The sequence below is a fragment of the Malania oleifera genome, chromosome 5, assembly GCF_029873635.1.
Source record: "Malania oleifera isolate guangnan ecotype guangnan chromosome 5, ASM2987363v1, whole genome shotgun sequence".
Taxonomy (NCBI): Eukaryota; Viridiplantae; Streptophyta; class Magnoliopsida; order Santalales; family Ximeniaceae; genus Malania; species Malania oleifera.
The window spans coordinates 99,356,717-99,383,464 of record NC_080421.1 but is presented as its reverse complement, the minus strand read 5'-3'; the positions used below and the strand labels follow the sequence as shown (position 1 = coordinate 99,383,464).

Here is a 26,748-nt window from a genome sequence, read left to right as displayed (position 1 = left end):
GAACAGACCATAAATATAATGTTAATTTTCCGAACCCATGTCATAATGGATGCTGAGACAACCATTAGAATTGTGTTGAAGAGAAGGGGAGAATATGGTATAGACTGTGGATAACAGGTGGGCTCTGAATATGTTCAACCAGATCATTTTATGCATGTTCCCCCATTGGGACTATTGTGGAAGTGGTACCTTGCTGCCCAAAAACCAGTATCTCGAAGTAATTGAACTGCATTCTTTATGCTACAGAAGGTGCATCCAGTCCCTGTAAACGAGGTTAAGGACACCATTCTCCCAAAAGAAAAGTATATTAGGCCAAAGATGTTCCTCACAATGGGCTTTGAAGATTTAACAAAGCTGAAAAAGAGCTATGCAGTACGGGATCCAGCAAATAGATACAACTCAGCATCTCCAATTCCAATTCCTAAAATATTTTGCTCTTATTCTCGAAATTCGCATCATCCCAGTTTAGTGTAGTATATTTACAAATTGTGGAAGAACAAATTTCAGCACTCGAACACACTCGGAACCATCTTTTTCAAATAATATAATAATAATCACTTAACTCTCTCTCTCTCTCTCTCTCTCTCTCTCTCTCTCCACAGCAAAACTGAAGTAAATCAATTCCTATCTTTCCAGCTTGCTTAGCAGTGCTTCCATTGGTGGCAACTCCTTCACAATCTGTTGCCAGTCAGGCATGCCCTGCAAAAAGACACAAATTTGTTGCTGAAAATTAACACGATATCAAATGGATATTTACAAGTTCATAATAATAATCTTCAAAATAACATACCCCAGTTGTCCATCTTAGGCCTTGTTTATTTGCACTTAATTGCCTCTGAATAGTGGTTATGTTCCTAACAGCTAAATTTCAATGAAGTAGCATTGCTCCATAAGCCCTCAGAGACTATAATGAACATTTTGTATAAACAGAGAAATTTCAAAACTCCATGTCTTTTGTGATACATTTGTTTATCTCTCTTGAACCCTTTTTCAAACACATCTTCACTGGTTAGTTAGTAGTTACCAAATACAAACAATTTAAAAATCAATTTCAGACACTTAAGTTATATTCAAAAACCGGTGTCATAGATTTAAAACTGCAGTGTTCAGTACTTAATGCTTAATTTTATTCAATGCCTCCTTAGGGTTTTGTTTTTCACATTCTGTAAACAATGAAGCACAGAATCATTATCTAATTCCATGTCTGAGGAAAAGATAGTAATAGAAGCATTCTATGATGTGCACTCACTCTGCCTGATCTTCGCACACGACCATCTAGACGAAGTATAATGTAGACGTCCTCACCAGGAGTAACTCCTTCAGACTTTTGTTGATCCTTTATCCATCTGAATAAATGCAAAAAATGACAAGAAATTAAGCACTGAACAGTCTAGCAGGCTGGAATCTATGTCCAATTAAAAGCAGAAAACCGAAAATGAACTGTAGGAAAATGTGTTTTGAAGAAGCAATCCGTCCCTTGTGACGCTTACGTATTAATATAGGTCACTTTTGGTCATCCAAAATAGAAGATAATGGAAAAAACACGACGTAGGAAAGCACCATACCTTTCCCATTCTGCAGGCGATACAATCTCCGCCTTAAATCGAACCTCTGCTCTCAACCTTGACTTTGCAGTTATTGATTGAGCTCGTTTCTCAAAATCTTCCTACCATGATGCCATCACATATGGTTTCAAAAGAACAAACAAAAACTAGAAATTTTAAGCATGCTTCACATGCATATAGAACTTAGAATATTAAGCCTCATGTAGATTTCATTACTTGCCACAGTTGCTCTTAAATGAAGGGCATGCCAATATGATTACATGGCACAAAACTTTTTGGAGCATGAGCATATTCAAAGACAAGTGCAAGCATCTACACTCAAGCTTCACTTAGGATACATGATTTTCAGTCCATTAGATGAATAACTACAATTTCCACGAGGCATTAAGAGAGGTGAATAAAAGTTCAAAGTGGAACATGTTTACAGGGAGGCGAATAAAAGTGCAGATTTCTTTGCCAAACAGGGTGAATCTGGTATTTCTCAATCATATAGTTGCCAAGATGATCTTCCTCAGCAAGTCAGGGGAATGATTCGATTGGACTTGTTGGGTTTTCCTTCTTTGCGCTTATGATGTTTTGTGTTAATTCACTTTTAGTAGTTTAGTTTCTTAGTTTTTTTGGTTGCTGGTGTTTGGTTTTTTGGTTTGGTTTATGTTGGTTAAGTTAGTTTTAGGGTCTTGGAATTTTGTTTTTATTGTCCTAAAGTCTCAAAATTGTAACCACGGTTTTCCTCCGCCATAAGTGAGGGGTTTTCTAATAAAGTTTAGGAGGTGCCGCCCTCTTTTTCCAAAAAAAAAAAAAAAAACTACAATTTCCATGACAATTCTTGTGGCATAAAGAAATAAACAATAGTATAAACAACATAAGAATTGTGGCCAGGAAAAATGTTGTAGCTGTTAGGATGGTAATTATGATAGCAATGCATATAGGAACTCTTAAATCTTACCCCGATGGAAGGAAGAGCAGCAGCTGCCTTTGGAGGAAGGCCAAAGCCTTTCTTCTCTATTTGTGCTGCCCTATCTTTGCCCCATATTACAGGAATCAAAAGAACACCTCGTCTAAGGAGTTCAGTTCGGAACCTCTCGGCCTCCTCAATAGCTGAAGATACAGTCTCTTTTTTCCCAGCTAAAATAACCTAAATACACATTTATGGATCAACATATTAAGACTTAAGGGAATAGCAAATTCAGAGAAAGCAGTGAACAATTACCTACTTGCAATTACATTTGGAAAGGTTATATTTTTAGGTTCATTTAAAGAGTTACACATGGATGAAACTAGATTCAAAAAATGAAAGCAAGAGAGCCTTGTACCAAAACATAGTAATATAGATAAGCTTATAAAATATTTGAAAATTTTTGGGGTAAGCTTCTTATGGAGAAACACAAGTAATTTATGTTTTTCACATAATAAATTTTTTTTTTTCAGGTTCTGATGTCTCTACATATAGGGTTTTGCTTTGCCTAGAAAGGGACGATGAAACAAGATTTCACTTCTCGTAACCACAACCATACTGGGATAGATCCTTCGTGATAATTGTTCAGGTCCTAGAAATTATAATTTCTTAAGTAAAAAGAAAAAAATTCTTTTCTAAGCATCTAAGATCATGCAACCAATCTTCAAAAGAATGTTTTGATACTAACTGGCCTGACTGTGTCTCGCAGTTGCACCAGTTCAACAACCCGATTAGTTGAAAGGCGTAAAGGCAACCTTGATAATGTTTCATCTCGGGATATTTGTGCAAGTTGTTCCTCCTCTCTTCTGTTGTCCCAGAAAAATAATGCCACAAGGACAATAATACCTGTAGATCACTGATTTAAAAGCTTAGACATTTTAGGAAACAAGTTGGTAGGTAAATCACATCCAAATCAAAGATTTATGGCTCCTGATGCAACTTCAAAAGCTTGCTTTTTTACCTCCAATATTAATGGCAGCATTTCCAGCAGTTTCCCAGATATCTGGAGCACCATCCCCACCCTTAATTGCACGATATAGCCTGGGTATGTTAAAGAAAATTGAAATTCCTGCAGCTGCAGAAAGTGCCACATAAAAGAATCTCCTTACTCCACGAAATGGTGCCTGAACTTCACTAATGAGTTTGAGATCTCTCCGAAAACTGTATCCAATATCTTCTCCACCCAACCTTGCCTGTATTGAACAAAACTTTATTCAAAATTATGATCCACCCCAAATGAAAAGAAACCATGCCTAGGACTCAGTTATATTTAAAACTCTAAAGAATTTATTGAACTTAATTTTTCCATGAGGGTGAAAAGGGAACTGATCCGACAGGGAATAAAAGCACAACAAACTGAGAGATGCAATCTTCAGCTTTATCAAATAATAAGCCTGAGATGCTTAAAAATGATTAGAAGCAGGTAAAAATAGATATTATATAACAAAAATTGAAACAAACCTCTTCTTGCAGTTCCTTAAATTCAGGCAAAGCTCTAAAGGAAGCCAAGTCTGGATCATTTAAAATTGTGCCAAATTTGAGGTTATATTCTCTCAAAGCAGTACGCAGACAATCAGCAGCTTTCTTTCCTTCCCCCCTTCCTCAAAAAGAAAGCAAATATTTATCTATCAGTTCAGCTTAACAAACCAAATACCAACCACCACAAGTTGCTTGACACAGCTTTTTTTGTTAAGAAAAGAGAAAAATTTATTAAGAGCAACAAAATGGTGCAACCAAAGTACGACAGAAGAGTTTTCAAGGAAATAGCACCAATAAAATCAATGGCAGCCTGGTTATGGACAAAAGGATGCCCACTAAATTAAAAATACAATGTTTTGAGCTATGTACTCTTTACATTATCAACTCCTTCAAAAGCCCCACAATTTCTTCCCCACAACAATATCCAAAAATAGTAAGAGGGATCAACTCTACAATCTTCTTTCTTTCTTTGTCAGTCTTAATGCCCCTCAAACATACAAGTCCCCCAAGACAGATCCTCCTGCCACCCATTTACTCCCATCATAGCCAAAGCACTATCATGCAGTTTCCTTGTCCAGATGTAAAACTAGAAGATGATCCATCTCAATCTCACTCTAATGCAGGAAGCATCCATTCACCAGCACTTTGCCACTCTTCTGGTTTTCATGTGTCAAAATCTCATTCCAATGAACTTTCAAAAGAAAAAAAAAAAACCTCCTTAGTGGCAGCACTAGTGATGCAGAGCAGTTGCAAGGGAAATAATGCAAAGCAGGCAGTGAGGTGTGCTGCCAGAGGGAAAATAGGGAGAGAGATAAAAGAAGGGGAGAAGAAGGAAGAAAGAAAAAGAGAGAAGGATGAAGTAAAAGATACAGTGGGGGGAAAACACACATAGAATCCCACTGTCAAATTGAGAAAACTGCCACTTGCGTGGTTTTTTCACATTTATAAGAAAGCCTAAATTACAAGGAATTTATAAATAAAACCCTAAAGATACAAAAAAATTACGAATATACTTCTAAATGAAACATCTATTACAAACAAACTCATTTGGGCTTTTAAGACAACAATCTCTTGATCCTATTCTTTGAAATTGGTCTCCAAATTGGATCATAGTGATCCATCCAATTACCCGTTTCCCATCCAACATCAACTAGTCTCCCAAATGACTCTCCAAGGAGAAGAATTTCTTTCATGGTTTCCATAGTCAATGGTCCCGAAAAAACACAAGTTCAAAACAGCCACTTTTTATATTCATTCCATCCTCCCCCCACACTATTAAGATTTCATATATACAAGCATTCAAATTTCCAGCACCCAGCCTGGGTTGACCTTGGGAAGGGAACATCCCAGATTGAATAAGCATATAAGAACTCACAAGAGTTTCTTATCTCAAGCCTGCATAAACAATTCCAGAAATTGCATCTTCAAAGGGGAATCCCCACACCATCTATCATGGCAAAGGAAACCAACTCCTAGTTTCCCACTTCAAAAGATTTGATTAAAGAAACAGTCCATCCTTTCCTAATTTTTTTCCCCAGCCTAAACCCCATGAGATTCCTTCCCTCCACAGTTATCCCCTCATTTTCACGATCTACAACACCCCCCCCCCCCCCAAAAGCTTTTCTTTCTCGCACTATCATGGCAAAGAAAACTGATCCCTAGTTTTCCACTTCAAAAAAACTTTATTAAAGAAACAGTCCATCCTTTCCTAATTTTCTTCCCCCAGCCTCAACCCCATGATTGTAATTGGTTGTTTCACCACTTCCCTCCTGTTTTCTTCTGTTCTCCCAACGGCCATAATGCATTGCATTAGAGAGCATTTTTCTGAGAAACTCCATTACAAAAATTTAAAGGAACAAAGGAAATGGCTTGCCTTAGGCTCTGGAAAAGTGAAAAAAGTCCTAAGTCTCTCATTCATGAGGATGGAGAAAGTAGGTGTAGTAGAACTGTAGAAGTATACTTCCAATCCATTTCCACCATTGCGGGCCAAAGATTATTTTACACATAACACAGATGAGAAAATCCCAACATGCATGATCATAAGCTTTCTCCATATCCCACTTACAAACAATCCCTATATTACACTCCTTTAATTTGCTAGCAACAACTCCACTGGCGATTCATGCCGTGTCAAGATGATTTGCAATCCCCCACCCCAACACACGCAAAAAAAAAAAAAAAAAAAAAGATCCCTCCACCTTTCCCACCACTTTTTCTCCAGGCCAGGACTTCCAATATGAACTTGTAAACATGCCCCACCAAACCAGTGAAATACACAAGTTGCTTATTCAGAATCAAATCCACAAAGTTGGTATTCATTCTATTTCACAAAATATCCCACTCATGAAGATCAGCAAATGCCTTAAACCAGCTTACCAGATCTTTCCCCATTCCTTCAAATTCTATGCCTTCACCCAAAGGTCTTTGATTCAGCAGTTTGTATAGAGGATTTTGTAGAAGTTGCATATATCATTCTTCACCTCCTCTTCCTCTTCATAAATCCTATATCCACCTCCACCTTGCTAATGCGAGTGTATTTGTTGTGAATGTTTGCGAACTATTTAAAAATTTTTCACGTTTTTATGTCCTTCCTTTAGCCAAAGAGCACTTGATTTTTGTCTCCAAGAAACTTCTTCCACCCCAATCACATTAAGAAGATCTTTCTTCACCAAAAATAAATAAATAAAATTCTATCCAACTGTTTATTTCCACAAGTTCTCCTTTCTAACATTCAATCTGAAACTCTTAACAGATTCCATTTCTTTATTTCTGCTTTTAGACCCTCCAATTTTGAACTTATCATATTTCTGGCATGTCCTTCCACACTTATTTCCTACCACCATTATTTCACCACTGTTTTAAACCCGTCAACCTTAAGCCACATACTTTTGAAGTGCAATGGTATTGGGCCTTTCCTAAATCCTCTAACCTCCAGCAGAATAGAGTGATGATCTGACACCACTCTGGGAAGATGTTCTGTATTGAAGTGGAACAGTACTCCACTCAGTTGAAACCAAGGATGTATCAATTGTAGATAAAGTACGACTCTCCCTAAAATTAGACCAAGTAAACATCCCACCCGACAGTGGCAGATCCAGCAATGAGTTCACATTTACGAAGCCTCAAAAACTCCTTAAATCTATTGTATCCCTTCTATCCTCACTTCTTTCATGGGGATATAAGATTGTTAAAGTCTCCACCCCAAAGCCCAAGGACAGTTTGGTTTTTTTTCACCAAGAGCATTCAATTCCACAGGACATCCCTCCTATCTTCATCATGTGGCCCACACAATCCTGTGAACATCCAAACAAACCTATCTGCTCCTTCAACAGGCATAAAAGCAATAAAACCCTTAAAAGAAGTCCTGCAAGTCAACAACTGAGGTCTTCCACAAAACACAAACACCATTAGGTGAGCCATTAGCCTTCAAATACAATAATTTACATACCCTAACACCTGAAATGCATTCCAAACTTGCATAAGTTAGATACTGAATTCAATTTGGTTTCCTTTCCTACATACAAACAATATCAACCCTCCAAGACCTCAACTAGTTTGTCCACCACTACCCTCTTATTTAAGTCATTTATTCACCTACGGTTCTACAAAATAATCTGCTTCAATATATTGTCGAAAGAGACACTTTGTTCCCTGCCTCACTGGATCTTTGTTCTGCCCCCCTTCCATCCCACTCCGCCCCCCCACCCCGCCAAAAAAAGAGGAAAAAAACCAAAACCGTTTCCTTCATAATTAATAGAAAAATCCAATCTCTTAAGTTCTCTATTTCTACTGCTATCATTTGCTGTCTTTTCCAAACACTTTCTCCTTTCTTTCTCCTATATTTATTTATTTATTTTTTATCTCTTCACAAAGCTTGAAAACCCTATCTTTAAACTCATAAAACAACACCCTTGAAAAATTGGCTATCTTCACTTTCTTCAACTCCTAACTAGAGGCCAGCTCTTCATAACATCAATTTCCAATTTCCACATCTGAGGAAGAGATACACAATAGATTGTCAATTTTGGTCTGAATGCCCTTTCCATAGGGTTAGCTTTCATTATATAGAAGAGATTTACATAGTTGCTGCCATATTTTCAGGCAGGTTTTCAGCACCTAAATGCTGGCAGGTTTTCAGGAACATGCTGCCAGCACCTAAATGCTGGCAGGTTTTCAGGAATATGCTGGCAGATTTGCAGCATTATTTACAACTGAAATTAAAATAGTTTAACTAAGCTATTTACATCCTAAATTATCTCCATTAACATCCCCCCTCAAATTGATGCTGCTAGTTCAAGAAGCATCAATTTGTCAACCAAGAACTGATGCCGGTGCCGAGATAGAGCTTTAGTGAATATGTCTGCAGTTTGATGTTCGGTGGAAATGTGAGGAAGAGTAATCACTCGTTTGTCAAAGGATTCACGTATGGAGTGGCAATCGACTTTGATATGTTTTGTACGCTCATGGAAAACAGGATTAGCGGCTATCTGAATAGCACTGGTATTATCAGCATGAAGAGGAGTGGGATGAAGTTGAGAAAACCCAAGTTCACCCAATAACCCATGAAGCCGTGTGATCTCAAAGCATGTAGAAGACATAGCACGATACTCTGATTCAGTGGAGGACTTGGAAACTCTGTCTTGCTTCTTACTCTTCTAAGAAATGAGTGCATTGCCTAAGAACAAGCACCAGCCAGTAACAGAGCGACATGTATCCACACATCCGGCCCAATCAGCATCACTATTCCCCACCAACTGTAAGGAAGATCCCTTACGAAATAACAACCCGTGTGTAGAGGTGCCCTTCAAATATCGGATAATGCGGCGGACAGCGGCTAAATGAAGATGTCGGGGAGCCTACATAAATTGATTGACTGGTTGCACAGCAAAAGAAATATCAGGATTAGTAATGGTTAAGTAGTTCAAATTCCCAACAAGTTGCCGATACAAGGATGGAATTGATAGAAGTTCGCCTTCCTCCTGACGAAGCTTAAGATTTACCTCCAAGGGAGTAAGAACAGAGTTAGCTGATTGGAGACCAGCCAATGAAATCACTTCCTGCATGTATTTGTGTTGGTGTAACAACATACTAGTCGGAGTAAGCTGCACCTCAAGGCCAATAAAGTACTGCAGGGGACCAAGATCTTTCATGTGAAAAAAGCCCTTGAGATGCTATTGTAATTGCTTAATTAACCAGTAATTACAATGTCATCAACATATACCAGAAGCAATACAATTCCTCCAGAAGTCTTGTGAAGAAAAAGAGAGGAATCAAACTGGCTCTGAGTAAACTGAAAATCAAGCAAAGTAGAGTGAAAATTATCAAACCAAGCACGCGGAGCTTGTTTCAGTCCATACAAAGATCATCGTAGCCGAAAAACCTCTGAGGAAAGTGTAGCAAACATGCCGGGAGGTGGAGACATAGATTTCTTCCTTCAAATCCCCATGTAGAAAAGCATTCTTTACATCCATTTGTTGGAGAGACCACCCCTGCTACTTAGCAAGTGCCAAGAGAGTCCATAGGGTAGTCATTTTGGCAAAAGGTGCAAAGGTCTCTTCATAATCAATACCATACTCCTGTCCATTCCCAAGAGCCACAAGACGGGCCTTATGTCTGTCCAGTGACCCATCAGACCGAAACTTGACTGAATACACCCATTTACAACCAATAGGTTTGACAACAGAGGAACAAGTCACAAGGTCCCAAGTGTGATTATCTTGAAGAGCTTGGATTTCTTCTTGCATGGCTTGTTGCCAACATGCTTGGTTCGCTGCCTGGGTATATGAGTGAGGAACAGAAATAGTTTCAAGAGTGGCAGTAAGCGAGGTATGAGGAAAAGCATATCTATCCGATGGGTGTGTAACCTGAGTGGAGCGCCAAGGAACCACAGAATTAGATGATAGATCAGTGTCTAGAAGGGGTGTTGAAGAAGGAGGAGGACGTCGATGATATACCACACCTGGTTTAAATCGCTCAATAGAAGGAGACACATCATCAAAAGTAGTAAGAAGAGTAATAGGAGTATCATAAATAACCTGAGACTGAAATAAATATTGATTTTCGAAGAAAATCACATTTCGGGAAATCTGGAATTTATTTGCATGAGCATCATAACAAACAAATCCTTTCTAAGTAGGACTATATCCCATAAAGGCACACATGAAGACTGGGCAGCGAGCTTGTGACACTACACAGGTGGAAGATGAAGAAAACAAACACACCCAAAATTATAAGTGTTTGATACTCAGGAGAAATGCCAAATAATCGAAAATAGGGAAAATTATAATTTAGAGTGACAGTAGGCAAACGATTGATCAAATAGACAGCAGTAGATAAAGCTTCTACCCAAAACTTAGAAGGTACACAAGAATCAATCAACAAAGTACAAACGAAATCTAAGAGATGACGATTCTTACACTCAGCAAATTGGTGGACAATCTAGGAGAGACAAAAACATCGTGCAATGAAGAGCCCAAATTACCAACAACAGTAATTGGAAGAGTACTGCCATCAGCAATCTGAATATTTTGTGTGCCTTTATACTTATGAACATCATGGAGACCCGTCATATTACCGGTCATATGATTAGAAGCGCCCGAATCAACAATCCAAGAAGTTGACTTAGTAGCCGTACTATGCAGGCCTAAGGCTGTAAAAGCATACATCTGTTGGACCATTGCTAGTGTGAGAACAAACGAATTAGAGCTTACAGTGGGTGATGCAGAAGAAGAAGAAAAGGACTGAACAACAGCCTGAAAAGCTTGGGATTGGCAATGTTGAGGCCGAACCCAATAGTCTTTGATGAAATGGCCTACTTTCATGCAGTAGTTACAAACTTTCTTAGGACAATTACGAGCAATATGACCAAACTCCTTGCGACTGTAACACTGCAACTTGTTCCTCCCTCTTCCTTGTGCTGCATATGCTATATTCACAGCCTCAAAAAATACCTTCTTAGAAGTCATACCCATTTGAGTGGATAACTGCTGTTCTTCACGCAACAAATCTCCCAAATAAATATCCAAAGAAGGAACTGGATTACCGTTCAATAAATTGGCACGAACCGGCTCAAATTCAGGTCGAAGTTTCATCAAAAACTGATCGTGTTGACTCTCATCATGAACCACTTGAAGAGTAGCGAGTGCCACAGTGGGAACCTTAGCATGAACAATAGCAAAATATTCACTCCAAGATTAATAAAACTTGAATAAACTTGTTCAATAGGTAAATTACCTTGACTGTAATTACTAATTTCTAACTCTAATTGGAACTTCCGAGGACTGTGATCTAGGTGGTAAATACAGTGGAGATAATCCCACATAGCCTGAGCCGTAGTAAAACAGCGAAGATCGGTCACAAGGTGAGACTCAATTGTCCCCAACAGCCAAGAGATTACCTTAGCATCCTTGACCTCCCATTGTGCAAATTCCTTTTCATCAACGAGAACTTGAGCAGAACTATCAATATGATTTGATAATTCGTTCGCTTTCAAGAACATTTTAAATTGGAATTCCCATGTAGGGAAATTCTTTCCTTTTAATTGAATGATAGTCTTTTCAATAGACATGATGAAAGGCACAAAGAAAAAATAAGCCCAAGCAGTCAACCAAATAAACAGCAAGCCTGCCCTGTGTATGAAAAATGACACAGAGGAAGAAACACAGCACGTTCGTCGATCACACCAGGAGGAGTCGAAGCTACTGACCACCACAGAAACTGCTGACAGCCACAAAGATGCCCAGCCACCATGAAAAAAGAAAAATACCGAGATGAGCAGCCTGCAATCAAGGACAGAGTGCGCAACTAAAGAAAAAAAAAAAAAACTCTGGCAGCCCTCAACAAAACTCAAAAAACCACCAACGTGGACACCACAGATAAGACCGACTCCCATGAAAAGCAAGATGGAACTTGTTGAAACCGAGAACAACAACGTCAGAAGAGGGGCTCTAATACCATATCAATTTTGGTCTGAATGCCCTTTCCATAGGGTTAGCTTTCATTATAAAAAAGAGATTTACATAGTTGCTGCCATATTTTCAGGCAGGTTTTCAGCACCTAAATGCTGGCAGGTTTTCAGGAACATGCTGCCAGCACCTAAATGCTGCCAGGTCTTCAGGAAAATGCTGCCAGATTTGCAGCATTATTTACAACTGATATATACAATATAAATATAAATTAAAAGAGTTTAACTAAGTTAGTTACATCCTAAATTATCTCTGTTAACATTGATCACTTTTAATGAACCCTCCCCCATCTCAGCAAAACCAGATTCCATCTGTCTAGGAATCATTCCCTTGCAGAATGAAGTCTAACCACTGCGACTCCTCATCCTCTTCTTGTTTTATCTTTAGATATAGAGCCTCCCTCAATTTCTTTAATCCCTTTAGAAGCCTCCAACAAAGCACTTAATAGTTGCACCCTCACCTGGACATGAGAATCATCAAACCACTTCTTTTAGGTGAGTCACCTCCCCCCTCCCCCCTTCTTTCTAAAAAATTTGGTAACATGTTTGATAAACAAATATTTCAGATTTCATAAAGCTATCATTTGGATTTTTTGGGGGAGCTTCTTAATGTTTTGAGTTTGTGATGTAAGACAGGATTGGTTGACCTATGTCCTACAGTTTCAACCCTCACACAAGCACATACACTCAAAACACTAACTTAAGAATTAAATCAACCAAACATAAACACCATAAATCATGCTTTAGTTCACATGTTCAAGGATTTTGAAAATGTTTATGACTTGTTCAGCAATTAAGTCTCAATTGGTTCTTTCACAAAGGAATCAAGTTATATGCTGAAAAGTTGCTATTTCAAAGATTCAAGAATATAAGTTCTATGTTAGCAAACTAATATTCATTCAAGTGATTTAAACTAGAAAGTGTCAATGTTGCAATCTATGGATTCAAAAGGGTTATTCAAAGATGTGATTTAATTTACTAGCAATGGTTCACAAAATATAACAAGGATTCAAACACAAGTTCTGAAATTACCAAGAGAACTGTTTGGATGACTTGACATTGTTCCACACGTAGTTAGATCACACCGTAAATCCTTCGTACAACCTTTGAAACGCCAAGACAAACATAGCTATGGAGTGTCGGGGAAGTGACCATGTGGGTGTATGTTGGGGGTGGCCATGTGTTGTTGATGGAGGCCGTGAGAGTGTTAGATGGAGGAGGGGATGATGGAGTCGCTGGATAGATTAGTGGTCTCTCACCACTTGATCTCCAGAGAGAATGCCGTAGCCTCACACTACTCACTCACAAGGAGAGGAACAAGCTTTACAAGCTCAAGCAAAGAAATGCTTCTTCAATATTCAATTTCAATTCTATTCATCTCTGTTCTTACAATACGAAGGTATATATAGACTTAGCTTGGGGGGACAAGCATGGAAAACAAAGCATTGGGGGGGGGGGGGGGGGGAAGCACGGGGGAAACAATCATGGGTTACAAATCATGGGGGGGGACAAAGCATGGGAAACACAATCATGGGTTGCAAATCATAGGGGGACAGCATTGGGGAAACAATCATGGGTTATGAATCATGGGGGGACAAAGCATGGGGGAAACAATCATGGGCTACGAATCATGGGGGGGGACAAAACATGCTTGCATTTTACAAATTAAATATAAAACATATGTCAAATGAAGACCCAATCTGTGTGGGGTCCATGAAGTCGTGTGGGGCCCACAAGCCGTGTGGGGGGCCATATGGGTCTTGGACTCGAACTTGCTTCAATATATCAACTGGGGTCTTCTCATACCGAAAGTCTTTGAGTAGTTTTCAAATAACTCCATGTGTACCTACAAAACAATATGAACAATAGGGGACATCTGGGGGTCGTCCACGTGCCGCCATATCTGCAATGGAAATGGGTAAGGCATTTTGATCCCCATCATCTCTCCCGGACCCAAAAGAATTCTTTTTCGAAGAATTAAAATTGATGTACTAGGAATACAACTCCGAATTGAGACGAGGGAGGTCTTCTCTAAGTATCCAACTAATTTCAGAAAGTGGCTTGTCTCTCCACTTGACAAAGAAATTTTGATATGATCCTGCTCGTGTGAACGTTGTCTTGTCATCTAAGATCTCATCAAGTTTTTTTGGTATGGGTAAAGGTGGAGGCAACGATAACTCTAGGGTTTTAGGTTCAAGAGGAGTGGGGAATGAAGTAGGATCACCCACAGGGTTAGAATTTGAAGGTTCCACAAAAGATGTTGCTTCAAGAAAAGGGGTTAGATTTTCAACATTAAACATAGTGTTTATTCCAAAATCAATAGAAATATTAAGCATGTAATCATTAGAACTAATTTTCTTTAAAATTTTGAAATGACCCATCTTTTTAGCATGCGACTTTCTTACCTTTTCTAATGGAATCCGCTCAGGACATATGTGGACCATAACCATATCGCATTCTGAAAATTCTTGCAACCTATGATGTATATCAGCACTAGATTTACCATGCAAGTTAATTTTTATTCTTATTTCAGAGTGTAAATCATGTATATGCTTTGCAAAGGCATCAGTCTGCTCACTCACTCTAGCCTTAGGTGGTAGTGGAATAAGGTCTTCAGGCTTCCTAGGACTATATCCTATGACAACTTGAAATGGACTCAGCCCTGTGGTCCTATTCACGGAACTATTGAATGTAAACGTGACCATATGAATGCATAAATCCCAAGTTGTGATGTTCACACCTACCAAACATTTCAATAGGTCTCCAAGGCTCATATTCATCACTTCATTGTGCCCATCAGTCCGGGGGTGATATGCCCTAGAAAATTTAAGCTTGGTACCTAGGAATGCCCATAAGGCTTTCTAGAAGTAGCTACGAGCTTCACATCCCTATCGAAAATAATGGGTTTGGGAAACCTACATTTGATGGTAAACTTGTTGATTGCCTTATTATGGATGCATGTCCTCCAAGTGTCATCTTTCTTAAAAGTAAGGGGTGTAGGGCAGACACATACACTTAAGCTATCCTAAATAAAGTCACGTTCCCTCTTTTCATTTACTTATTTCATTAACTTCTCATGTTCTCTTGGGTTCACTTCATGATGTGGTAAGTTAAGTAAAGATAAACTAGGAACAAGGTTAATGACATTTTGAATCTCTCATGGGAGATAACTCATTTGGAGGTTCAGAGATAACTTCCTCGAACTCAGCAAGTATGGGTGACACCTCAGGTGGTGTCTCATGTTCAAGAATAGAGAGTCATTCTCTTTAGTCACCACGGCATAAACAATTTGTATCTCATTGCTCTCTTGCTCAAATTGATCTTTGCCTATGACATTTAATGATTCTCCACTAGTTTTTGTATTTTCTTTTTTCTCTTTCTCACCTTTTGGCTCTAGTGGACTCAAATTAATTCTTTTGTCATTACACCTAGAGAAATAAGTGTTTGGCACACCCATTGTGTGAGACATCCAAATCATACAACCATGGCTTTCCTAAAAGAATATGGGCAATGTCCATAGGAAGGACATCACACCAAATTTCATCTTCATAATCACCAATCTTAATGGGGACTAGACATCTATGGCTCACGGGCATGGTAGTGGCATCGACCTAAGCTACCTTATATGGTTGTGGGTGTGGCTCAAGTTTCAATCCTAACTTCTCAGCTGCAGATTTAGACTCAACATTCATACAACTACCACCATCTATGATCATCCTATAACTTTTATTCCCACACTTGATGATGCAAGTATGGAAAATAGAAGTGTGACGCCAGTCCTCCTGATCCTTGGGACTGGTCATAATGCGTCTCATCACACTCAACCGAGCACTCTCATTTGGCTCACTTGATAGCTCATCTATTAAGGTATATCTCTCAACATTAGTCCTATGACCTCGGTAAGGATTCCCGACTTGAGTAGACATCCTAGGGGCTGGGGAAGGATTCAGACACAGTTAGCAGCCTTGGAATGGTGTTTGGTCATACAAAGTAGGGTTACGTGTAAACCTAACCTAACAAAGTTCTAAATATCCAAAATTCAGAATTAGGTAGGCTGTTTTGGGCAAAACCATTGGCTGTTTTCTAGAAACCGTCGACTGTTTCAGACAGTACTGAAATCCTACGAGCTGCTACCGTGAACTTCCTTCGGCATTTAGGACATAACTTTTTCTAGAAAACTCCAAATAGGGCGATCTTCATATCAAAAGAAAGCTAAGAGAATTTTACACAACTTTTGTGTTCAAACTTTTTGAAGATGGGAAGTTTTTTATAGAGAAAATTGCACATCAATTTGGGGGCAGAAAAAAAATGAAAATGTTGGGACTTAGAGGGTTTGCCTAATTCGACCTAGGCTCTGATATCATGATGATTTAGGACGGGATTGCTCGACCTATGTCCTACGGTTTCAACCCTCACACAAGCACATACACTCAAAACACTTTAACTTGATAATTAAATCAACCAAACATAAACACCATAAATCATGCTTAGTTCACATGTTCAAGGATTTTAGAAAGGTGTATGACTTGTCCAGAAATTAAGTCCCAATTGGTTCTTTCACAAAGGAATCAAGTTATATGTTGAAAAGTTGCTATTTCAAAGATTCAAGAATATAAGTTCTATGTTAGCAAACTAATATTCATTCAAGTGATTTAAACTAGCAAGTACCAATGTTGCAATCTATGGATTCAAAAGGGTTATTCAAAATGTGGTTTAATTTACTAGCAAGGGTTCACAAAATATAACAAGGATTCAAATACAAGTGCTGAAATTACCAAGAGAATTGTTTGGATGGCTTAACGTTGGTTCACACGTAGTTAGATCACACTGTAAATCATTCGTACAAATTTTGAAAGACCAAGACGAACAAAGCTATGGAGTGTCGAGGAAGTGACAGTGTGGGTGTATGTTGGTGGTGGCCGTGTGGTGTTGATGGAGGCCGTGAGAGTGTTAGATGGAGGAGGGGATGATGGAGTCGCTGAATAGATTAGTGGTCTCTTACCACTTGATCTCTAGAGAGAACGCCGTAGCCTCACACTACTCACTCACAAGGAGAGGAACAAGCTTTACAAGGTTAAGCAAAGAAATGCTTCTTCAATATTCAACTTCAATTCTAATCATCTTTGTTCTTACAATGAGAAGGTGGCAAGCATGGGAAACAAAGCATGCCCGGGGGGGGGGGGGGGGGGACAAAGCATGGGGGAAACAATCATGGGTTACAAATCATGGGGGGACAAAGCATGCTAGCATTTTACAAATTAAATATAAAACATGTCAAAGGGAGGCCCAATCTATGTGGGGTCCATGAAGCCGTGTGGAGGCCACATGGGTCTTGGACTCGAACTTGCTTCAATATATCGATTGTGGTCTTCTCGTACCGAAAGTCTTCGAGTAGTCTTCAAATAACTCCACGTGTACCTACAAAACAGTTATGAACAATAGGAGATATCTGGGGATCGTCCACGTGCCACCATATCTGCAAAGGAAATGGGCAAGACATTTTGATCCCTATCAGTTTGGAGCTTTGAAAAGCTAAAAGCTGGCATGTTCTACCAGATTGTTCTATTCCACGAGTGTCGTTAATTTTTTTTTCAAATATTACAAAATTATCTATGCATTATTTTCATTTCCTAAAATGACATCCATTTTTGGTCATTTTAAACATTTTGCATATCTTATAATTTTTTTTGCAAAATGCTCAGGATCATCAACATTTCCTTTTCCACACGGGGATTAGATAATTTTTACAACTTGAATCAGCTCCTTTTCATCCACAAGGAGCCAAACTAAGCCTTATTCCCTTTTATTTTTAAGCCCATTTTAAACATTTCCCCAAATTGCTTAAAAGCCCACACCTATTCAAGGGCCAGTACCATATTCTTTGAATTCAAAATTCATAAACCAACTTTCCACTGTACAATTCCCCTTATCCCAGTATGCAATTGATCGCATATCATGCACATGATATCCACCCTCATCGCCCTTCTTAGATTTGAAACCCTAGACCCATATGAATTGCGTTTTTTCTCAACAATCTCCCCATTTCCTGAATCAAAGTAACATATTAGGTAGCAGCCAAAGATCGCAATTTTTGACTCTTTTGATTTCCTCTTCACTTAAGCATTCCAGCAACAAGTCTACCTTCTTACCCAGCTACTCCTTTGTGTTCTTCTACACAAACTTTGTTGAGACCAGTGCATTAAAAGGCAATGCGTAAAGCGGGGCAAAACCTCAAGGCATTGAGGCATAAGCCTTTTAGAACTCTATATTTTTTTTTTTGTTCATAAAAAATAAAATAAATTATGTACAATAAAAATAAGAAAACAATTAGCATAAACTCTATTTTTTTTTTTTTTTGTTCATAAAAAATAAAATAAATTATGTACAATAAAAATAAGAAAACAATTAGCATAATCAAGATAAAAATAAAATACAAATCTTAAATCACATGTAGGCCGTAGCTCACAAACTCAAATAAAACATGTCAATGTTAGGAAATTGAATGGGTAGGAACAATATCGCACAGCTAAAATAAGAAATGAGAAAAAATAGGAATTGACACCAAGATTTACATGAAAAACCTCCAAACAAATCGAGGGAAAAACCATGGGCAAGAGTAGAAGGAATCCACTATGAAAAAGGATGATACAACTTCTCTCTAATTACAAGAAGAGAACAATGATAGCTCTCTTTCTCTTGAAGTAGGAGTATACAAATCTCTCTAAGAAATAGGAGAAACTAAAACACATGCTACAATAGGGACACTTTGCAGGAGAGTACTTGATTTCTCTCTCTAAAGTTGGATTTGGAGATGCTTGGGATGATTTCTTCCTTCTCCACCACTTCCTTAGTTATAGGAGATTGTAAGCCTCATTTTTCAAAACCGTCAAATGAATAGTGCAGCCACCATATGAATAGTGCAGCTGCCATATGAATACTACAACCACCATATGAATAGTGCATCCCATGTTGGACTTTGAATGCCAGAAATGACTTTACAATTCAACAGTCAAAAGATAAGAATAAGCAATAATATTACAAAATTCAGATAATTTTCATGGTTCAAACTTAATACTTAAATGATCAAATCTTCATGAATGAAAAAAATGGGCAAATAAATGGTGGGGAGACAAGGCTCACTTGTTGGACCAAGAGCGCCTCACTTGACTTCTAGTTGAAGAGAGGTCTAGACGAGAAGAGTGATTGTCAAGAGACTCAAGATGAGAGAGAGAGAGAGAGAGAGAGAGAGAGAGAGAGAGAGGATTGGGAATCGTGGTATGCTGAGAGAGACAAGAACCCATTTGTCCCATTGGAGGAACAATCTTGCCGAAGAATATTGAAAGAGGTTGTTTCATCTAGGGAGGGGCTATGTGGCTTGCAGGAATGAAGAGCCTTTGCACCCTAATTTGTTATTTTCTATTTTTAATTTTTTGTTTTAAATATTTTAGAAACTAGTTAATGGGTGGGGACCAAAAGGCATAAACCTTTGACTCTGATGCATGAAAGGCGAGTTTTTCGGGCTGAGGCATTTGCCCAACTTCAAAAGGCAGACACGTTTAAGGAGGTCCACATATTAAAATATGCACTGAGGCGTTTTTTCTTGAAAATGCATCACCACTTGAGTTGTGCCTCAAGAAATGCCTGTAAAGCAATAGTTTAGAAAATTAGAGAACTCAGTTCCTGTAGGCAAACAAAGATCATCTGACTACTATGGGCTTCGAACACCCACGAAAACTAACCATCCTCAGAACTCCACCATTAACCTCCAAAAGCTTGAGGAACCAGCCTTTAAATTTCTCTTCCTAGCATGTTTAACCTCCAAAAGTTCAATGCTTCTTGATTCATGATTCGTCCTTGTTGGTGCGCCAAAGTTCTTCCATACTGAACCAGCCACCAAAGCTCTTCAGTGTCCACCTAAATTAATATTCTCTTGTTCTTTCCATGTTCTAAAATTATAACTACGCCCTTTTCCTCTCCCTCAAGGAACATATCAATTGATTTTCTTCCCACAGCCTCAAATCTTCTTGCTTGCAAGATAATGTTATATAAGCATAGACGCTAAACAACCAATTTAGTTGCCAATGTTTAATTTTGTTGCAATAGAATTACATACCAAACATGGTTATGTGATATTTCTATTAGAAATTGTTGATCATCAAGTATTCCAAAAATTTAAGTTGTTGGGAATTGAGGTCAACAAAGTAATTTAAGCTATTCAACACACTCCCTCACATGTGATCTCATCTGACTCATTGAACAGTGAACAAATTAAACAGAATGAGTGCACAAGTACAACTAGAACACAAATACACAATTACAACTAATAAAATAGGGAACAAACACATTAATAGATGAGAACCTATTACCTCATGGAACCAAAGCTTTGGTACCATGCTCGATCACCAATTATCCCAAAACTATAAACTACCAAAAATTGGGTCCAAGAATGTGCACCAATCTATCCAACAAAAGACATTCATTATTTTAAATTTTCAATAGACATCTATATTTGATGTAAGCATCCAGAAGCAAATATGTATGAAAAACCTAAGGGCTTGTTTAGTTGTAGATTTTTTTTTTTCTTTTTTCATTTCCAGTCATCCAAAGAATTACAAATTTACCACCTTATTTTCTAGTTTTCCAACATTTATATGGGAAACTTGGAAACCAATAACAAGATGTTTTTCTAACTTTCCTATACAAATTCTGGAAAGTAGAAAACAAGGTGGCATTTACGATATTATTTGAAAATCTAAAATAAAAAAAAGAAAACTATTTTCTACAACTAACAGGCCCTACAAAATTCTATAATGAATTCTTGTCATTTCATATGGACCATGCATTTTTTTTTCTCTAGGTTGGTTCCTTACACAACTATTAGTAACTTTTGTATAGAATGCAGTAGATCAATAATCAAACACACACCAAGAAATAGCTTCTGTTGAACAAGGAAAAGGGAAACAGAAAAGAAAGCTGAAACCCTACCTGTAGGCATGACAACAAGCCTTGTTATAAAGTGCAGCTTGAGCCTCTGTTGGGTTAGGATCTAGAGTAAGTGCTGTTTCAAACTTAATCAAAGCATCTTTAACCTGAAAAACATCGTCATGGACATGAATATAACAGTTGTTCCCATAACTGCCTTCCAAATGTTGAAAAATTACATGCTCCAGAATAAACTGATATTTTTCTGTAAGAAAATGACAAGATAGTTCTGGGAAATCAACTTATATACAAAGTAACAGGATATTTAGCATGCAATGCTTGAAAACTCAGCCTCTCAAACATCACTGTAGACGGCTATTCTATCTAGTCTCACAAATTGGAGTATGCATACCATATTTGAGAGATTTTCGGCACCTCCAACGATTGTTTGACTTCATGACATTTATGAAATCACACTTTAAAATGATGGCTGCAGTGTTAATGGTGATGGCTACAATGGTGGTAGCATGGACTTAAATTTCCACGAAATTGTTGAAATTTCCGTTAAAATTGTCGATTTCTATCACACTTGAAATTGAAATGGCAATCGATTTCTGTCTTGCATAATTTTTGTCAAAGTCTCAACAAATCATTTGAAATTTATCGAAATCTCGAAATTTTAGCGAAACTTGTCGAAATTTTAACTATACAATGAAATTTCGTCAGAATTCAAATGAGAGATTTAGGAGTGAAGTAAAATTTCTCTTTTAGTTTATTTTATTTATTTTATCGAAACAAAATATTATTACAAGTGCTTTTGAAATTATATGAAAAAATAAACTTACAATAACATTTTATTTAACTATTCATGTCTAAATTATCATTATTTGTATGATAAATAATATTTAAATGGCTTATGAAATTCATTTGTATTAACTGAATATGTTTAATGTACATTATCTTACAAATATGTTTGATACACATAATATTTTACTACTTTTTCACCCCATACAAAACATAGATGTATTTCATTTGTAATATATTAGTCTTAAACTAATATAATTTATATTATTATGTTTGTTAACCATTTCTAAAGTTTCACAAAGAATTTCATGCTTTACTACTAATTTCCGTTATTTTTTCAAATCAAAATCGAAATTGACATTGAAATCAAAATTTCCGTTGAAATTTCTGTACTTTTGGACCTTCGAAATTTGAGTTGAAATCGAAATTTAAGACCTTGGGTGGTAGTATTGCTGCAAACATGTAGTGCTAATGATGCTGTGTGAAAACAAAATGGAGTTTCTGTATTTCTTGAATTCTGAGTTATGTACATCCTAATCTTACAATATATAATACAATCAAATATTCTAAATAAGGAAACAATCTACGTACAGAATAATATACAATCTTCTACATTTACCCACTTTTCTAATTTACTCCATATTCCCACGGATACTCGGGATTTCAACTGTAAGAACCTGAACCGTGATAAATGGGTTTAAAAAAATAAAAGAGGGACAAATTGGGAATTTGGCAGATTTCGTCGATGAAGTCAGATTTCGTCGACAAAGGCCATGCATTTCTCGTCGATGAAATTTAGAGACTCGTCAACGAGGAGAAGCCGAGGAGTCTCGGAAAAACCGGAGATCCCAGATTCGTCGACAAGGCCACCAATTCGTCGACGAAGTTAGTGAAAGATTCGTCGATAAAGGCACCATTTCGTCGATGAAATTGCCCGAGTCAAAGGACTATAAATAGGAATTTCCTTTACTTCCTCACTAAGTAACTTCAAATATCTCTCTCTCTCTAAAACTCTCTCTACTCTCCTTCTCTCTAGATTTCTTCGCCGATCGTTGATGGAATCAGGAATCTGAAGTTACCACGGGGATTGTGGAAGGGTTCTCTACAGTTTCTACGGATTGGAATCTCGTTTCGCAGATTTTCGGGTTTCGGCGAAAAATCGAGGTAAGGCTCGGTTTTCAATTCTGATCCAATAGTTTTGAAGGTAACTGTCTTGTGAGCATATTCTGTACTGTGATTTGTAGGTTTTGGAACTCGGTTCGCTATTTAGGGACCTTGGAGTTTGGGATTTGTTATCCGGGGATAAGGTAAGGGGAACTATGTTTATATTGGTTATTTTTGAAATCGGACTCGGTGGAACTGTGGTCCACGGTCCTGTGTGTGTTTTGACTACTCATTTGAGGGGATCTAACGAGAAAAACTATGAGTTTTTCATTATTACAGTTTTGGAAAAAGGGGGCGACGGGCTGCATCCCTAGTTCTGTTGAAAACCGAGTATATGTGTGATTTATACTCTGATATTGGGATGACCGTTCCTTGACTTGTTTAAACTGTATTTGTTTGAAAAACCATGATTTAGATTCCAAATGAGTGTGGTTTGTTTGGTTATATGAGCATGCATATGTATTTTGGTGAAATAGGAACGGGGTTTCGAATTGTTCCAGGTTTGAAAATCTGGCTTTTGCCGAAGAGTGTGCAATACCACTAGATTGGCCGGCTTTCGAGCTGAAGGGTGTGCGAACACTAGATCTGCACCGGTTCAACGCTGATGCTATGCTAGGTTACCGGGGGCACCGGCGTTTGCCGAAGGGTGTGAAATACCATCAGACAGTCCGACTTCGAGCCAAAGGGTGTGAAATATCACCAGATCACCGACGTTTTCCGAAGGGTGTGAAATACTACCAGACAGTCCGGCTTCAAGCCGAAGGGTGTGAAATATCACCAGATCACTGGTTTTTAACGAAGGGTGTGAAATACCACCAGACAGTCCGGCTTCGAGCTAAAGGGTGTGACGACACTAGATTGTATTGCTTGAGTTGTGGAAATACTGGAACTGTTTTGATTGTTTTGACTATTGATCCATACATGTTAGTGTATCATGATAACACTCAAATGCCACACACCGATATAACATGTGTTCTTCCTTACGAAGAGGAGTCTTACCTCTGCTGTACGTACATTTTTACAGGTCCTTCAAGCAATCGGAACTAGCGTCCTGGTGTAGGGAGCGTAGTGCCCGGTGTACTGCGTTTAGCAGTACGTTTTGATTGAGTCATGTTCTACTCTTGTATAGACTCTGGTATGGTACTGTATATGATGTTATAGAATAACCTTTTTCCGCTGCGTATATGATTGTGTTTAGATGTGTTTAGGGTGCCTGAGAACCCCACGGAGTTGGACCCTCATCCATTGTACTATATTCTTGGATGTTTTATCGGATACAGGGATAGGTTTGATTACATTTTCACCATTGGGTCCCATTTCGGGGTTCGGGGAATGACAGCTTGGTATCAGAGCTAACCAGGTTACTAGATCTTGTAGACTTGGTTAGGCTTAGTTGTGAGTACATACCAGAGTATAGGATGTGGATATGGGTAGAGCTAGTTGAAGGTTGTTCGGTTGCTAGACCGGGATTTGTCGATGGTATTCCATGTTTTTCTTGGGATGACGATTCCAATAAAAGCAGGGCAGATCATTGATGACTTTCATGTCGGTGTGATAGGACAGACCTAGACCTGGCAGGAAGTAGTTAACACGATTAGTGTAGATCATTGTGTTAACTGTATGTGTCGTAGGGAATACTGATAGATTCCTATTGTGCTGCAGAATGGAGCCCAAGGATAATGACCTGGAAAGTGGCTCCGAGGAGACTGTGAGTGATGAGTCTCCTTCTGTGCCTCGAGGTTTGACGAGGCAAGTATTACGGGAGATCGGGCAGAGTGTGAGGAGACGCGAGCGCTCTCTTGTTGTTGCGGGGTGGACCATTGAGAGGTTCACACACATGCACCTTCCGACGTTCTCTGGAGGACCTGACCCAACGATAGTAGAGGATTAGGTGGAGAAGACTGAGAGGATCTTGGAGGTCCTGCACTGCACGAATAGGCAGCGAGTCTTTTATGCCACCTTCCAACTGTCTGGGGAGGCGAGTCGATGGTGGACTACGGTGAGTCTGCTGGAGAAGCAGAGAGCCGATCCTGAGGAGATAACGTGCAGCCAATTCAAGGAGGTGTTCTTTGACAGATACTTCCCGACTTCAGTATGTTATGCGAAGGAAGATGAGTTTTCTGCGCTAACTCAGGGGAGTTTGACGGTGCAGGGGTATGCGGCTCGATACATAGAGCTATCCCACTTTGCACCATGTATGATCTCAAGCGAGTATGAAAAGACTCGGAGGTTTGAGAAGGGTTTGAGGAAGGATATCTGCAGACTGGTGGGTATGCTTCAGATTCGTGAGTTCTCGGTGTTGGTGGATAAAGCCACAGTGATTGAGACTGGTATCCAAGAGGATAAAGCGGATCAGGAATCGAGGAAGAGGATAGTACCTTCTGGTTCTCAGATAGGATCTCGTTAAGGATCGTGGAAGAAGAGGAGCAAGGGCTCGGGTTACCGCTAGAATACCGAGAGTCAGGATTCTCAGGGGAGCCAGACTCGTGAACGTTGTGCCAGATGCCACAAATGGCATGAGGGTGAGTGCCAGTCATTTGGAGGTAACTGCTATAACTGTGGCCAGTCAGGTCACATGTTTCGTGATTGTCGTGCACCGAGGCGAGATATGCTTGCATTTAGTGGGAACCAAGAAGCAATCAGATACCTCGGGGGGCCGTTCAGGTGAATAGAGCTCCTGCCAGAGTACACTCTCTTACTCTAGCGAACGTTAAGCATGTAGGTAACGTGGTGACAAGTACCTTATTATTGCTTTCGAATAAAGCTTCTGTTCTACTTGATTTGGGTGCAACCCATTCTTTTGTATCTATGAATTTTGTGGGATGGTGTGAGGTTGAGACCTGAGACACGAATGAGGTGTTATCTGTTACTACACCATCTGGGAGTGTTTCTTTCTGTAGGAGGATGTTGGTAGACTGCCTAGTGGAAATTCAGGGAAAGCTGCAACCAGTGAATCTTGTGGTATACGACATGTCGGGGTTCGACGTCATTCTGGGGATGGATTGGTTGTTTTTCAGTTATGCTATGATCGACTGTCGTAGGAAGATGGTAGTTTTTAGACCTCCTGAGGAGCAGGAGTACGAATTCGTGGGATCGTGTGTGCATTCAGCGCCACAGATTCTGTCGGCACTACAGGCAAGGAGGCTACTCTTGGACGGGTGTCAGGAGTACCTAGCTTGTATGAAGGAACCGCCACGAGATGAGTTGAGGCTCGAGGACATTCGGGTAGTTAGCGAGTTCCTGGATCTGTTTCCAGACGAATTACCCGGTTTACCTCCAGATCGAGAGGTGGAGTTTGCTATAGAGTTGTTGTCCGGTAAGGCACCGATCTCTAAAGCTCCGTACCGGATGGCTCCAGCAGAACTTCGGGAGTTGAAGGAGCAGTTACAGGAATTACTGGACAGGGAATTCATTCGACCTAGTGTTTCGCCCTGGGGAGCTCTAGTATTGTTTGTGAAGAAGAAAGACGGGTCGATGAGGATGTGCATTGATTACCTTGAGATTAACAAGGTAATTGTGAAGAATCGCTATCCGTTACCTCGTATAGATGATCCTTTTGACCAGTTGCAGGAGACGCGGGTCTTTTCGAGGATCGACTTGCGGTTAGGATATCATCAGGTGAGAGTTAGAGCGGAGGATGTAATGAAGACTGCTTTCCGAACCAGATATGGCCACTATGAGTTCTTAGTCATGCCATTTGGGTTGACAAATGCTCCAACGGTGTTCATAGATTTGATGAACAGGGTTTTCCATGAGTACCTGGATCGATTCGTGGTGGTATTCATTGACGACATTCTGGTATACTCGAGGAGTACGGAAGAGCACGTGGAACATTTGAGGTTAGTGTTACAGACTCTGCGGGAGAAGAAACTGTATGCTAAGCTGAAGAAGTGTGA

At 39.1% G+C, this 26,748-nt stretch overlaps 1 protein-coding gene across 2 annotated transcripts in view; it reads right to left on the bottom strand.

The window, feature by feature from the left end:
* Window positions 1–418: 418 nt before the first annotated feature.
* The window catches only part of LOC131155693 (protein LOW PSII ACCUMULATION 1, chloroplastic), a 36,538-nt gene continuing 10,208 nt past the window's right edge, over window positions 419–26,748 (bottom strand). Inside the window, exons 2-9 of one of the 2 annotated variants that reach the window (XM_058109004.1) lie at window positions 20,948–21,051; window positions 3,982–4,117; window positions 3,482–3,713; window positions 3,209–3,366; window positions 2,512–2,700; window positions 1,566–1,666; window positions 1,250–1,346; window positions 419–699 (exon numbers count right to left, since the gene is read on the bottom strand). In XM_058109004.1, coding sequence (XP_057964987.1) covers window positions 625–699; window positions 1,250–1,346; window positions 1,566–1,666; window positions 2,512–2,700; window positions 3,209–3,366; window positions 3,482–3,713; window positions 3,982–4,117; window positions 20,948–21,051 — 1,092 coding nt within the window. In that variant the 3' untranslated portion in view covers window positions 419–624. Of the gene's footprint in view, window positions 700–1,249; window positions 1,347–1,565; window positions 1,667–2,511; window positions 2,701–3,208; window positions 3,367–3,481; window positions 3,714–3,981; window positions 4,118–20,947; window positions 21,052–26,748 lie in introns of those variants that run through there. The other variant, XR_009136881.1, reaches the window with a different exon arrangement.